This window comes from Neofelis nebulosa, chromosome 8 (genome assembly GCF_028018385.1).
Source record: "Neofelis nebulosa isolate mNeoNeb1 chromosome 8, mNeoNeb1.pri, whole genome shotgun sequence".
NCBI lineage: Eukaryota > Metazoa > Chordata > Mammalia > Carnivora > Felidae > Neofelis > Neofelis nebulosa.
In genome coordinates, this window is record NC_080789.1 from 25,701,423 (window position 1) to 25,717,439 (window position 16,017).

Here is a 16,017-nt window from a genome sequence, read left to right on the forward strand (position 1 = left end):
GAAGTTAAAGCTATAAAATTCTTAAAACCCTTGGTTCCTTCTAGCAGCTCCTTGCATTCTTAGATTTGTAAAGGATAAGATGATGCTTTACTCCATCATGATGCCGAGTGCCTACAAATTTGGAAGACATGCTTTGTTATCCCTTACAATATGAAGCATTTGTCAATATTATAAGAAAGATACATCCAGAACACTCAGGCCAATGTTATGTAATCACCTATATAACTTGAATAGTTCAAGCAATGATTTTGTTCACTTAATAAACTCATACTTTAATAGTTCAGTTCTGCGTGTGTGTGTGTATATGTATATGTATGTATGTATATATATACATATACACATGTATATGCATATCATGTATATACACATATATGTATATATATATATATATATATATATATATATATATATATATATATATGTATATAAAGTCCCTTTTTGGTATTCATGGCCTGGGACTTCTGTATTAGACCCAAATACTTCAAGAAAAGTTTTAGGACTGAATTGTCAGTCTATATTTCCTATGGCTTCTCAGTCAACAAAGCAAGAATTGACTGTTTACCTCCACGTCCCATTCTATTTTTGATGTCTCTACAATGTGTTTATGATATAATCTATTAATTTTAAAGAAACATAAAAGAGCTAGTGGCTAGGACTGCATGCACACATGTGTATAGGTGTATGGGTAAGAGAGATTCTTGGGGCACATGTTATGCCTGCTTGTTGGGTTATTAAACACAGAACTAATTAGATTCAATTAAAAATATGTAATAATTGGATGTTTTTCCAGCTTCACCTTAAAAAGTATTTATTTTAGAAAGGTACTCTTTTTTTAAACCTCTGGGTTATCATTAATTACAATGTTAAAATGTATGGAATGTTTATAATTTACAATAGAGAGCATAGTGGATTTCCTCTGCTAATACTGTATATGAAAGCAAAGGATAGATGTTTTCTGGACAGTACCAAATATTAGGGGTTGCCAGGGAGCAAAGCGTTGGAAGGTGTCCATTTTCCTGTTGTTGAGGTTGCCCTGCAGACAGGATACTGGGATCAAGTAGCTCAATCAGCTCCACATCCTCTTGTAACAGGACTTCCTGTTGCAGGATGGTATGTAGTGAGTCGAGTCGGAATCCAGTATCCTTGCCATTAAAAAACCCGAAGAGAGGCATTAATACACACATAATTTTGTATGAAATGCTAAGCTCCTAATGTACTAACAAAATTTAGGGGTACTATATATATTTTCAGTATAGCCTCCAAGAAGATACAACAGTCCAATCTATCTTTAGTATTATGTATATGGGGTTTCAGTTTCACTGTAAATGTGAAACAATAAAAATTGCAATGGACATCATTGAGCCACCAGATGTGAAATATAAATTTTTAATAAAGAAATGTGTAGTAACTACATATTAATAAGCCTGTCTAGTTAAGCCTAATTAATTAAATTGCTGGAACAGAGCATGGAAAGTATAATCCTGTAACATAAGATGTTGTCCCTGGATACTGTAACAATATAGCCAAAATGTAAGAATTACATCAGCAGGATCAAGGCCTTCTAAAAATGGACAAACACAACATTAAGGAATGTAATGCAAAACCGCGCTAATATGTGCATAGCACTTTATAGTTTACAAAATGCTTTCACATATACCAGCTCATTTATTCCTTCTTCTTTTCTTTCTATCCATCTATCAAGAAATATTATATATACCAGGCACCATGCTTGAGACCAAAGGCACAAAAAATGAACAAAACATACAAGGTCTCTACTCTTAAAGAGTTCACAGTTTAATGAAGAGGAATGAAAAGGAAACAGTTACAATTGCAAAGAAGTGCAATAAGGTATACCTGGGATTATGAAAATGGCACAGAAGAACCAAAAGTTGTAATGAAGTCCGAGAAAGGAAAACAGGTGATGCCTGCCTGAGCTGAGTCTTAAAGCATGAACAAGAACTGACCAGATGAAAGAGCTGGAAGACAGCTGGGAAGAGCAAAAGCCTCTCTAGAACTGCAAGTTACTGCTTTTAGCTTTCCATACAATGCATGGTAAGAAGGTGAGAGATGAGGGGGTGCCTAGCTGGCCCGGTCAGAGGAGCATATGACTTGATCTTGGGGTTGTGAGTTCAAGCCCCAGGTTGAGTGTAGAGAGTACTTAAATAAATAAACTTCAAACAAACAAACAAACAAACAAACAAACAAACTAAAACAAAAAGGGTGAGAGATGAAGTAGCAATGTTAAGAGTACATAGGTTAACTTTCACAGTAACCCTGTGATGTACATTTCATCCTCCTCTCCATTCTATAGAGGAGAAAACTGATGCCCAAAGAGATTAAGTAACTTCTAGAATTCTGATTTCAAATCCTAAGTCTTTGGTAGTCAATTATACTTTCCTACATATAGCCTGCTGTATGAGAAAATTAGAAGTTTTATTATGCATTACATGTAAGAACAGAATGATCCTATTTTAAGAAAAAATAGAACTTTTACCAGATAAGGCCTTTAGCAGTTAAAGTAAAACCAATTAGGTCCAGGGTTTGAAGGCAATGGGTTTGCTCTTCTTAGCCAGTTAATCATTCCCACACAAGAGCCTACCCTGCCCTAGCTCCTCATAATGGGAACTTAACAGGAATGCAGTGATCCATATATCCAACTATGAGAGCATGTCCTCGATTGTGGGTTATGTGTCACCACATACACTCCTTTTAGAGAAGGAGAAGAATATTTTTAATATTAGTCCCATATGGATATATTTATTAATTTTCTTTCTTTAGATAAGCTCTATGTCCAATGTGGGGCTTGAACTCATGACCCCAAGATCAAGAGTCACATGCTCTACTGACTAGGCCGGCCAGGCACCCCTTTATTGATTTTCAGTTATATAAAACAAGAACATCTTGGAACGCTGGTCTTCCTTTAGCCGGGCATTATTTTTTTTTTTCACCATCTACTGACACACCTTGCATGTGCCTGTGTATCACTTTTGTTTCATATTTGAACCACTGTTTCTTCTCTCTTCTTTTTCTCTTTCCTCTCCTTTTCTTTTTTCTTCCTTTCTTTCTCTCTGGTTTTTTTTTTTTTTTTTTTTTTTTTTGAGTTCTAGTTACCATACAATGCTACATTAGGTTTCAGGTGTACAACACAGTGATTTGACAACTCTATACATTATGCCATGCTCACCACAAGTGCAGCTACCATCTGTCACCATACAGTGTTGTTACAGTTAGCACTGACTGAATTCCCTATGCTGTGTCTTTCATCCCTGTGACTTACTCATTCCATACTGGAAGCCTGAACCTCCCACTCCCCTTTACTCATTCTGCCCATCCCTCCAACCCCCACCCCTCTGGCAACCATGTTTGTTCTCTGTATTTATGGGTCTGTTTTTGTTTTGTTTCTTTTGGTTTTCAGATTCCACATATAAGTGAAATCATATGGTACTTATCTTTCTCTGACTCATTTCATTTAGCATAATACCCTGTAGGTCCATCCATGTTGTTGTACATGGCAAGATCTCATTCTTCTTTTTATGGCTGAGTAATATTCATTATCTATATATCTATATATCTATATATACATATAGATATATAGATATATATAATTTCTTCTTTATCCATTCATCTATTGATGGATACTTAGGTTGCTTCCGTATCTTGGCTATTGTAAATAATGCAGCAATAAACACAGAGGTGCATTTATCTTTTTAAATTAGTGTTTTTGTTTTCTTTACGTAAATAACCATTAGTGAAACTACTGGATTGTGTGGTATTTCTGTTTTTAATTTTTTGAGGAACTTTCATATTGTTTTTCACAGTGGCTACACCAATTTATATTCCCACCAACAGTACTGAAAGTTCTTTTTTCTCTACATCCTTGTCAACATTTGTTATTTCTTGTCTTTTTGATATCAGCCATTCTGACAGGTGTAAGGTGACATCTCATTATGGCTTTGACTTGCATTTCCCTGATGATTAGGGATGCTGCACATCTTTCCATGTGTCTCTTCACTCTTCTTAGAATCATGATTCTAAGCTTAGGAACCAATTAATTGACATTCCACCCCACTTTCACAAAGAGAAGAGCACAATTCACTTTATACTACTGTTAGGGAAGGGGTGGAAGCAAGGAGGGCAAAAGGAGGAGCATGACAGCTTTTCAAGTAATCTTTGAAATAAATCCTCACATACTGGCCTTATTATCTGATTTGGATTCCACACACACACAGAGATAGTAAAACATTAAGCATTAAAAATCAAGTTTTTGCTATAAAAGCTTTAAATCCTACCTTTTATGAGACCTCAACGTACCTACATTTGGGTAAGTTTAAAGAAGCCTAACTAAAGGAAGGCTACGGCTCACAAAGAGAGGGAAAGCTATTAACACAGAATGGGAGCTTTCCCTCTTCATAGCCCCTTGTATAGATATGCTGCTTAATCAGGTACGCTTTCTTTAACACCATCCTTAGCATCAGAACTGTTTGAAAAACTGAGATAATGTTTCCCCAAAACCATTGTGCTTTGAGGCAGTACTAGTAGCTTTAGGAATATGTGATTCAAGAATGTGACAAACAACCTACAATTACCTATAAATACAAATGAACTTGAAAGGGACCAAGACACTCTAAATAATTAAAGCAGTATTATCTAGTGACTAGACTGTCTCTGCAAAGGAAGAACTTGAACTATATTCTGATCACAATAGCTATAAAATTAAATCAGATTACACTGAGGAATTAAGTTTTTTCTTAAGGATAAATTATAAAATTGTATATTACTCTTTAATTATAGAAATGAGAACTGCAGGGGCACCTGGGTGGCTCAGTTAAGTGTCCAACTTTGGCTCAGGCCATGATCTCATGACTCATGAGTTCGAGCCCCACATCAGGCTCTGTGCTGACAGCTCAGAGCCTGAAGCCTCTTCAGATTCTGTGTCTCCCTCTCTCTCTGCCCCTCCCCTGCTCGTGCTCTGTCTCTCTCTCAAAAATAAATAAACATTAAAAAAAAAAATGAGAACTGCAGAAAATAGGGAAACTGCTGCAATATGCCAATCAAACTAGTGGGAAAATAGACACCTGCTATATTAAGAAACATCTCACAACAGCCCTATTTGGACCGAGGTCCAAGTGTCAAACAAGCGAAGAAATTTAAAAGCTACTAATACTGATTGACTAGATATTAGATTAACATCTTTATGGTCGGATGCTCTGTGCTGTGGGGAAGTGCACTAGGTGAACTTTGGCTCACCCTTAACAAGTTTGAGTGCTGAGACCTAGTTAGTACCTAGGTTTATATCCTGGTTCCACATCTTAAGTTATTAACTTCTCTGCTCCAGTTTCCTCATCTGCAAAATGAGGTTAAGAATAGTACCTACTTCAATAGTACCTACTATGAAAATTAAATAAGTCAATATTTGTACAATATATAGTGTCTGATGCATAGTAAGTACTGGTGCAAATTAAGTACTATGTAAGTCTTAGCTGTTAATGTTGTTAGTACACACGAAATAATTAAAACATAATAAAGAAACGCACCATAATACAATATATAAACTTGAAACATAGTGGATAATTGTTACTATAGTGTTGAAGAAAATAAGAGATCCAATAGACTGAAGTTTGTGGGAAAGGCTTTAAGGAAGAGCTGGGACTGCTTACTGAACAGACTACAGTAATAGAGGAAAAACGGAAAGGGTTCTACCATAGTATAATAGCACAAACACAGACATGCAGAACAGGTATGGAATAAAAGAAAAGGAAGACTGGGTTGGGTGATGAACAAATTGGTGGGTAAGACTGGAAAGGTAGTTTGGGGCCAAATTTTGCAGACTCTTTGATGCTAACATGATGAACTGGACTTGATTCAATGGGTAATGGTGATATTTTAAGGATCTAAACAGGAAAATGTATGAGACGGTAACTCAGGAAGATTTCTGCCTGTATGGAATGAAAGGGTATGAGAAGCACAGCTAAAAAAGACTAGACAGATTTCTGTTTTTACCCCTAGGCATGGAGAAGGGAATTATGTATGTGTCAATATATTTCAACGATCTTCTATACTTTTTAATACATTGTTCTGTTTCATAGAGCTGATGAGGATCAAATGAGGTAACATGTGTGAAAGCACTTTACAGGCTAAAAAGTGCTTCAAAAGTACTAATACCATTACCGTTATAGTTGTTATAAATGAACTTTTTAAAAATCTTTAAGAAGTACTTTAATAAAAAGGAAAAGGTTCAGATATCATGGAGCAACTGTCAGTATTTTAATAAAAGGAAAAAGGGACTGGTTCAATATCTGTATAGCTAATAAAATTTTAAGTATGTCTGACAAAGGGAAGAGTCAAGCATCTCATGCCAGAAGCCAACGGGGTAATTCCTCGTTCCATTACTATTAAATGAGTTCTTTGGTAAGTACTTCCTACAGTTCTCTGTAATGTAGGCACAAAAGGGATGCATACAGAAGTTGGCACTTTACAGTGAAACATGTGGCCAGTGACAAAGAACCAAGAATGAAAAGATCAGGACTATGCACACCATGATTAAACCACAGGAAAATGTACATGGATCCGTATACCTTACCACAATCCTAGTATCACTGAAGCATGAGGATGGCTCCACCTGGATAGAGATGATATTCTATGTAGGTGACAAGACACTTCATTGACCTTCTCAACATACCTACAAAGATGAAACCCTGAACAGAGAACTTGCCCATTTGGATTGCTAAAAAAGTAATTTTAGTCAGTCAAGGCATAATAACACTCAAGCCAGTGAGGTACTATGTTATAATGAAGAACCTGGGCTTGGAAACAGGAGACCTGAATTCAAATTCTAACTCGATCAATTTCTAGCTGAACATTCTTGAACAACTCACTAAGTATTCTTAAACCAAACCGAACTATCTGAATCTCAGACATTTGGAAATCTTACCACTTCCAAGTGGCAAAATGCACTAAACTTTACAGTATTTGAAGTAGCAAATCAAAATGTGAAAGCACTTTGTAAACATCTCCTTACAAATGGTAATTTACAAGAATGATAATTATCATCTTAAGGTCACAGGCCAGCAGAAGATCCTGAAATCTGCCTACCCCTACTTGATCGCTCCTTAGGAGAGCCATGAGAACTTCGTTACTTCAATTTTTTAGCTATACTACCTGGATTTTGCCTTGCTTAAGATGTACAAAGTTGAAGCATTCCCTCTTGGGCGGCGGGGGGGTGGGGGGGTGTCACAGGTCAAATACCAGATATACTACAGCAGAGAGCAGGAAAAAAAAAAAAGCAAGCCTCACAGGAATCAGAGACTCTCAATGGTCACAATTCCGAGTCTCTAGGAAATTCTGTGATTATTGGTCTTGGGAGACTAAAGTTTACATATTAAGTTGTCAGGGAATGATAGATTAATGATAAATAAATCAGGGGGGAACCACTTTGATTTTGCCCAAACTCTAATCATAGACTATGGGATAAAGATAAAGACAGTCAATAAGAAAAAAAAAAAAAAAAAAAGAAAAGAAAAAAAGGATACAGTCAAGCTCCTAATGAAAAAAAAGAAGGTCCCACTAATTGATACACTCTCTTCCTTAATGAGAGGAATGTTTGTCAATGGAGGAAGATGGCAGCAGGAAATTAGTAATCTAACAAATAAGGTTTCAATAACAACTAGAATATTCTATTCTAAATGGCTAACAACCTCTTAGAAGAGCTATGAAATAATACTAAATTAAGTCCAAATTCAAGATCCACAGTTATTGAAGAATTTCTTTTTTTTTTTTTTTTTTTAGGTGACACAAACAAACTTTATTTAAACACTTTATGAAGCAGGCAGTCTCCTTTCAGAGAACTTTTCAGAATTTAGAATCAATCACTGCCCAAATGAGTAGCAAAACAAATTCTGATTCATTGTATTGTCATTAATAAACTGGAGTCCTGAAAACTGACTAAAAGAAATAGAGCAAACACTTACCAACTTGTGAAGTAAGTCATCTTTCTTATTGTACTGAGAAAAAATCCAACTTTTGATGGTTTCAGCCACTTTTAACAGGATGCTTCGCTGAAGGAGATTAATGAGATTGTACAGGATACATTAAACCACACCCACACAGCGGAAAAACTGCAAATAACTTACTTCTAATTAACTAAAATTTTTATTAGAAAAAGGAAGGAAAAAAATCATCTTGGTTATATCCTTTGTCAGTATGTCTCAGGCTCCTTAATAGTTCCCAGACTTACTTGCATATCAGAATCACCTACAGATTTTAGTTAGAAACATATTCTTGGGTCCCCAAACCAAAGGTTCATATTCATTAGGTTTGGATGAGACCTGAAAAGCAGATTTAAAAAAAAAAAATTCTTATTTATTCATTTATTTGAAAAATTTTAATGTTTATTTAATTTTGAGAGAGAGAGAGAGCGTGAGCAAAGGGGGAGAGGGAAGGCAGACAACAAGGGAGACACGGAATCTGAAGCAGGCTCCAGGCTCTGAGCTGTCAGCACAGAGCCAGACATGGGGCTTGAACCCACAAACTGCAAGATCGTGACCTGAGCCAAAGTCAGATGCTTAACCAACTGGGCCGTCTAGGTGCCCTGAACAGCAGATTTTTATTTTTATTTTTTATTATTATTTATTTATTTATTTATTTATTTATTTTTTTAATATATGAAATTTACTGTCAAATTGGTTTCCATACAACACCCAGTGCTCATCCCAAAAGGTGCCCTCCTCAATACCCATCACCCACCCTCCCCTCCCTCCCACCCCCCATCAACCCTCAGTTTGTTCTCAGTTTTTAACAGTCTCTTATGCTTTGGCTCTCTCCCACTCTAACCTCTTTTTTTTTTTTTTCCTTCCCCTCCCCCATGGGTTTCTGTTAAGTTTCTCAGGATCCACATAAGAGTGAAACCATATGGTATCTGTCTTTCTCTGTATGGCTTATTTCACTTAGCATCACACTCTCCAGTTCCATCCACGTTGCTACAAAAGGCCATATTTCATTCTTTCTCATTGCCAAGTAGTATTCCATTGTGTATATAAACCACAATTTCTTTATCCATTCATCAGTTGATGGACATTTAGGCTCTTTCCATAATTTGGCTATTGTTGAGAGCGTGAACAGCAGATTTTTAAAAGAGCACTCGGAAGTTATCCTGATGCAGCTCATTTGTCTTCGGTACCCTATATACTATCTATGTCAAGATGACAGTATATATTTTAATGAAAACCACAGGGTGTTCCAAGTTCTCAAATACTAAGAACATTTTCATGCCACAATGCTAAGGCATAAAGATATTTTAATCAACTTTAGAAAAAGTGTCTCATACTGAAATAATTTTTATTATTGAACCAACCAAAAATTCAATTTACCTTAATGTTAATAGCCTATTATCTGAGTAAATGCAGTTTACATTCATTGAGTGATTACTATATCCTGAGTACTAAAAAAGGGTCATAGGAACAAAGATAAATACATATAACTGCTATTTTCAAAAACTTAGAAGAGAAAGTAAATAATTACAAATCAATGTAAAGTCTCGGAAAGTGTGGGAAAAGATGTCAATAGGTGTTAACACTGTAGCTATACCCTAACAGATGAGCAGAAATTTTAACAAAGGAGGGAGAACATTCTGGGCAAGGGAACAGAATGAGTAAAGGGGACAGCCATGTAACCACCTGCAATGGTCATGGTGGCATAGTCTGGGCTATGACCCAAGGGAAGAAGGGAATAGTAACGAACACTGAGAGGGTTTTTAAAGAACTTTGGTCTTATATGCCATAATAGTTTAGACTTTATACTGTAGGCTATGAGGAGCACCTTGCATAAGATTTTTATGCAAGGATATGAAACAATAAATATCAGCATTTTAGAAAAATAACTGGCTACAGCACAGAGATGGTACTAGCAGGAAATAATTGTAGCCAAGAAGTATCATTAGAAGGATATTTAATAGTCCAGCTAAACAATGATAAAGGCCTAAAGCAGGGTAACAAAAAATGGTAATGAACAAGGGTTGGATTTTAGAGACATAAGAAGTTGACTTACCATTTAGTGACCAAATTAATGTGGGAGTGATAGGAAACTTAAGATAACAGAGAGTGGTAATTTGGGAATATGGAAAGAATATTGTTTGTTTTGGGAGTGCTGAGTTGAAAAAAGTTCTGTTTTACATATTCTGAATCTGAGTTTCCTGGGGTATAGGGCAGGTGAAAATGTTTGACAAGCATCCAGAACTGAGAGAAGACAGAATGCATATAAGTGGCCAGTGAGGGCAAGAAAGTACATGAGATCACTCAGAGAAACAGGTCAAGCAAAGAGGCCTGACGCTCAAAGTTTCTGGGAGGAACGTTTAAGAATAATCACAGGAAAAGAAACTAGAAAAATATACAGAGAATAAATATTCACAGTGAGAATCCCAATATAGCTACTCAGTAAGTACTTAACAATAACATTAAAAAATAAAAGTGAAAAAAGGGTGATTAATCCTAAATATAGCTTCATCACCATCTCATATAATAATAAAAAATCTGCTTTCAAAAGAAAATAATCGGTACTTCACTGCTTGAACAGAACTTTGGGGGCAATTCTAAAAATATATCCCCTGAGAAGGAACTAAGTAATACAACAAATCTTTCTAAAATTCAGCTGCCCCAGATTTAGAAAAACTCCATTTTAGAAAAATTTAGCTCATACAATTGAAATGTGTAATATGAAGGCTAAAGGAACTTTCTGGACATGTGGTGATTTTTTAAAAATGTTTATTTTTGAGAGAGAGAGAGGGAGAGAGACAGAGCACAAGCAGGGGAGGGACAGAGAGAGAGAGGAAGACAAAGAATCCAAAACAGGCTCCTGTATCCAAAGCCAGCTCCAGGCTCTGAGCTGTCAGCACAGAGCCCGATGAGGCGCTCGAACCTACAAGCTGTGACCTGAGCCAAAGTCGGACACTTAACCGACTGAGCCACCATGTGGTAATTTCGAAACGCATTCTCTGGCTATGCTTTTTACTGGTCCTTAATTTCTGAGGGATGAAATTTTCAACTCTCATTTTATTTATTTATAAGTTAATAATAACATTTCTATATGTAAAAATACCTATCATAAATGAAAAGGATTAAAACCTATAAAACCCAAGTTTTTGCCTAACAACAAAAAAAACGCCAATGCCCATATCCTGGCTAAGACTATCCCTTGGCCCATTTTTTGTCTTTTGTGGCCAAGTAATCTCAAATCCAAGTCTTAATCTATAAATAACCTGTTAGCTGTATCCTTAGGTTTTGCTTTCAAAATTCTTCCCAGGAACATCCACATTTAAAAGGGTCAGGGAGAAGAAAGGGTTTAAGTGCAGAGGAATAGCAAACTGGTTCTGATCTGTGTGAGCTCTAACTCCCTAACTCCCACCCTGTAAGTGTCAGTCAAAAAACATTTCTCCAGTATTTATTCTGCTCTGGCAAATGGGACCAGCTTGGTTATCTCACATTGTAGGGATTTTTCTTTTTTTTTTTTTTTAATTTTTTTTTTTTTCAACGTTTTTTATTTATTTTTGGGACAGAGAGAGACATAGCATGAACGGGGGAGGGGCAGAGAGAGAGGGAGACACAGAATCGGAAACAGGCTCCAGGCTCCGAGCCATCAGCCCAGAGCCTGACGCGGGGCTCGAACTCACAGACCGCGAGATCGTGACCTGGCTGAAGTCGGACGCTTAACCGACTGCGCCACCCAGGCGCCCCTGTAGGGATTTTTCTAAGAACAGGAGAAAAGATACTTCTCTCTCTATCACCACAGAGAAGTAACTAATTGAAAACTTTAAAAGCCTCCTCCCCAAAATAATGATGTCTTGTAATAAAACAATGATTAAACTAGAATGTTTAGGAAATGAGGTAATCTGGGTTTTTTTTCCTATTAAATTAGAATTCCTTTTGTTAAAACTGAAATGTACTGGAATATCTTCTTATTTTAATAAATATGGCTAATAGAACATAAATGAATCTATTAAATGCATTTTACAGAACATAATTGATGGTAATAGAGATTCTTTTTAGTATCTTAGCCTCGCAATGTTGTAGTCAACTGAGATATTTATTGTATAAAAAGATACTGTGCAGGGGCACCTGGGTGGCTCAGTTGGTTAAGCATCTGACTCTTGATTTTGGCTCAGGTCATGATCTCATGGTTCATGAGATCGAGCCCCATGTAGTGCTCTGTGCATACAATGCAGAGCCTGCTTGGGATTCTCTCCTCCTTCTTTTTCTGCCCCTTCCCCGCCCACACTCTCTTTCGCAAAATAAATTAATAAATAAACATTAAAAAAAAAGATACTGCACAGATATAAAGGGCATCAGAAATTGAGGTAAATATACCCACTCCATCATATACCCTTGAAACTGTTTGTGAAATATGTTATCAATTTGCTTTCTTATAACTTGTGCTCTTTTATTTTAATTTTTCTTCCTTTTTTTTATATGTAATTTATTGTCAAATTGGTCTCCATACAACACCCAGTGCTCATCCCAACAGGTGCCCTCCTCAATAGCCATCACCTACCCTCCCCTCCCTCCCACCCCCCATCAACCCTCAGTTTGTTCTCAGTATTTAAGAGTCTCTTATGGTTTGCCTCCCTCTCTGTAGCTTTTTTTCCCCCTACCCCTTCCCCTGGTCTTCTGTTGAGTTTCTCAGGATCCACAAATGAGTGAAAACATATGGTATCTGTCTTTCTCTGCCTGACTTATTTCACTTAACATAACACTTTCCAGTTCCATCCATGTTGCTACAAATGGCCAGATTTCATTCTTTCTCATTGCCAACTAGTATTCCATTGTATATATAAACCACATCTTCTTAATCCATTTGTCAGTTGATGGTCATTTAGGCTCTTCCCATAATTTGGCTATTGTTGAAAGTGCTGCTGTAAACATTGGGGTACAAGTGCCCCTATGCATCAAGCACTCGTGTATCCCTTGGGTAAATTCCTAGCAGTGCTATTGCTGGGTCATAGGGTAGATCTACTTTTAATCTTTTGAGGAACCTCCACACTGCTTTCCAGAGCGGCTGCACCAATTTGCATTCCCACCAACAGTGCAAGAGGGTTCCCGTTGCTCCACATCCTCGCCAGCATCTATAGTCTCCTGATTTGTTCATTTTAGCCACTCTGACTGGCGTGAGGTGGTATCCCAGTGTGGTTTTGATTTGTATTTCCTTGATTAGGAGTGATGTTAATTGTGCTCTCTTTTAAAAAATATGAAAAGAAAAAAATTTCAATTAATATGAGTCCTACTGGTTGAATTCTTATTAAGGCTTTAGTATATTTTTCTGGTTCCCTCTAAACAACTTCAACATTTGAATAAACAATATATTTTAATCTTCAACCATATTAATTTCCATTTATTATAGAAGTTACTGAGATAGTCCAAAACAGCAAGGATTTATGTTTATCTAAACAGTTTTGTACTACTGATGAAATAAAACATAATATCTTAAACCAGTGTTGAGGAAGACATGGAGGTACTTATGTGTTTTTTTTTGTTTGTTTGTTTTTGCAAGGGTAAAGGTAAAGGCACTTTGAATAATTAGTGAGGTGAAGAACAAGAGATTAATCAGAGAGAATGAGCGTGATTTCTTACTTTTGGCAGGGCTCTTGCAGGAGGCTTTTGTTGTCCCTCTGTCACTGTGCTTTTTTCTGGTTTTGGTGACAGAGAAGAGCATATTTCAAAGTCTGTATGTCCCAGATCCTGTAAGTACTGGTAAAGTGGAGAATTCTGAAAAAGATATGAAATAAAGCAAATTTCAAGATCACTGCTATTTAAAAAGCTTAGAGGTCAAATTCAATAGGAAACTCACTATCATGACCAGTATGCCCCAATTCTTTAAGGCTTCATCTATTAAAAAGTGAATTATCTGTCACAATGCCATTTAACATTAAAAAAAATAAATAAATAATTCAACAGAGGGACCCAAAAAAGGAAAAACTCTAAACACAGATTTTTCTGAGTGGGTACCAGCAAGAAAAAATGGATTTAGGAATATAAATAGATTTGTAAAGCAATTTCTTTGCCCAAATATTTGTAGTATTAGAGTAGATTACTTCAAAATAGCCAAGCCTGACTACAGATAGCTCCTAAGAGGGCCTACAATGAAAAGTAGTTATTACTTGAAGCTAAGAATTAAGCAATGATTATACTACATTAATTATAATTTTATACTATCATATTCACTAATTCATTCAAGCAAAAGTATGTATGACCTACCATATGTCTGCCACTGTAAACAATCTTAAAACTCCAAGAAAATTACCTAAAATAAGCTATATCTCACATACAACCATAAGGCAAACAAGAGATTCTGTGGCTAATAAAAGCATTAGAACATGGTGGTTAAGAACACAAACTCTGGAGCCAGACTACAGGTTCAAATCCCAACTGTGCCTCTTATTGGTTGAATATCCTATGACAGTTTAAATTCTTTGCTTCAGCTGTCTCATCTTAAAATAGGAATAATAATTACACCTTGTTCATAGGGTCCTTTCAAGGACTAAATACATACAAGGCACTTAGAACAGTACCTGGTCCATAGTAATCACTCAAATTACACTTCAACTATATATAAGCCAGGTGGAAAGAGCACAGGTTTTGGAACAGACAAAACAAAAAAACAAACAAACAAAATTACTCCAATCATCAGATGCATCAGCATCACTCTTGGATGAAAATACATGGCACAATTCTTTCTGGATAAATAGCAAGCTTTAATTTTAGCTTTGTCTTCTCTAAAGCACAAAGTTGGTGACATGTTTAAAAATAAACCCTAGGGGCGCCTGGGTGGCTCAGTCGGTGGGGTATCCGACTTCAGCTCAGGTCACGATCTCACGGTCCGTGAGTTCGAGCCCCGCGTCGGGCTCTGGGCTGATGGCTCAGAGCCTGGAGCCTGCTTCCGATTCTGTGTCTCCCTCTCTCTCTGCCCCTCCCCCATTCATGCTCTGTGTCTCTCTGTCTCAAAAATAAATAAACGTTAAAAAAAAAATTAAAAAAAAAAACACCCTGATTCCATTCAACAAAAATATTTAATACTTTAAAAAAGACCTTACGTTAGGTAGTAGAGATAAAATAACAACCACCATGAAAACAATAGTAAACAGCAACACAGCTAATGTAGTATCATGTGGCAAAAGCTTAACTAAACATTCTACTTGCATCATTTCACTCAAGGTTCACAACAAACTTTAAAAAGTATTATGATCATTGTTATTGTTAATACCCATTTCATAAATAAGGAAACAGACTCACTCTGTTAGATACAGAAAGCAGGATAGGTCTGATTCCAAAGCCAACACTCTGAAATATTATACTATACTATCTAAAATAACAAACAGTCCCTCCTATGTTTAGAGAGAAAGACACCAGGGAAACTTCCTTATAACTTAGTATAGAAATATCAAGCAAATTAATAATTGCAGAATTGTATTGGATACTACGGAAACAGAAGAGGCAGTTAAGTGAGACCAATATTTCTAGGGAATATATCCTTGAGTTTGGGAAAATGAGGCAGAGTGGGAATTTGCTTGTACTGGTAGCAATTTGCTGGGTATCAATTTGACAGAATAGAAGATAAGTAAAATGCCTCCTTTTAAAGCTACATTTAATACTCTTTTGAAAAAAATACACAAAAAATTATAATAAAAGGAGGGATATGTTCTTATGTCTCTACCAGACTTAAAACCTTTGGTGGCACAAACGGTTAATCTTAACATCACCCGTAATGTATCTTCAAATATTGCCTTGATCTTCAAATATCGCCTTGAATTACTCAAATATTTTCAAAATGAGTTGTGAACCCCACCCTGCTCTGTCCCCATAGTGGCAAAAGAACAAGAATGCTTGTTCGGTTGGGCTGACCTTTCGAAAAGTTTACATACTTAAAAAAAAACACACACACACACACAACACAACTTGTTTTTAAGGCAGAACTCTTTCTTCAAGTGAACTCCCATGGGGGAAGAACAATAAATAAGATGGATCAAAGCAGAGTTAC

At 36.4% G+C, this 16,017-nt stretch overlaps 2 protein-coding genes across 14 annotated transcripts in view; one reads left to right on the forward strand and one right to left on the reverse strand.

Annotated features, from left to right (window-relative positions):
- LOC131519062 (uncharacterized protein C3orf20 homolog) overlaps window positions 1–16,017 on the forward strand; it is a 189,313-nt gene that overhangs the window by 160,962 nt on the left and 12,334 nt on the right. The gene's annotated exons all lie outside the window — the stretch shown is intronic.
- Window positions 1–16,017, reverse strand: part of VEZT (vezatin, adherens junctions transmembrane protein) — a 79,680-nt gene that overhangs the window by 41,461 nt on the left and 22,202 nt on the right. For 5 of the 11 annotated variants that reach the window (XM_058741740.1, XM_058741737.1, XM_058741736.1 and 2 more), the window contains exons 2-5: window positions 13,614–13,748; window positions 7,968–8,054; window positions 6,581–6,619; window positions 967–1,142 (exon numbers count right to left, since the gene is read on the reverse strand). In XM_058741740.1, coding sequence (XP_058597723.1) covers window positions 967–1,142; window positions 6,581–6,619; window positions 7,968–8,054; window positions 13,614–13,748 — 437 coding nt within the window. Of the gene's footprint in view, window positions 1–966; window positions 1,143–6,580; window positions 6,620–7,967; window positions 8,055–8,795; window positions 8,799–13,613; window positions 13,749–16,017 lie in introns of those variants that run through there. The other 6 variants (XM_058741739.1, XM_058741738.1, XM_058741744.1 and 3 more) reach the window with 2 other exon arrangements.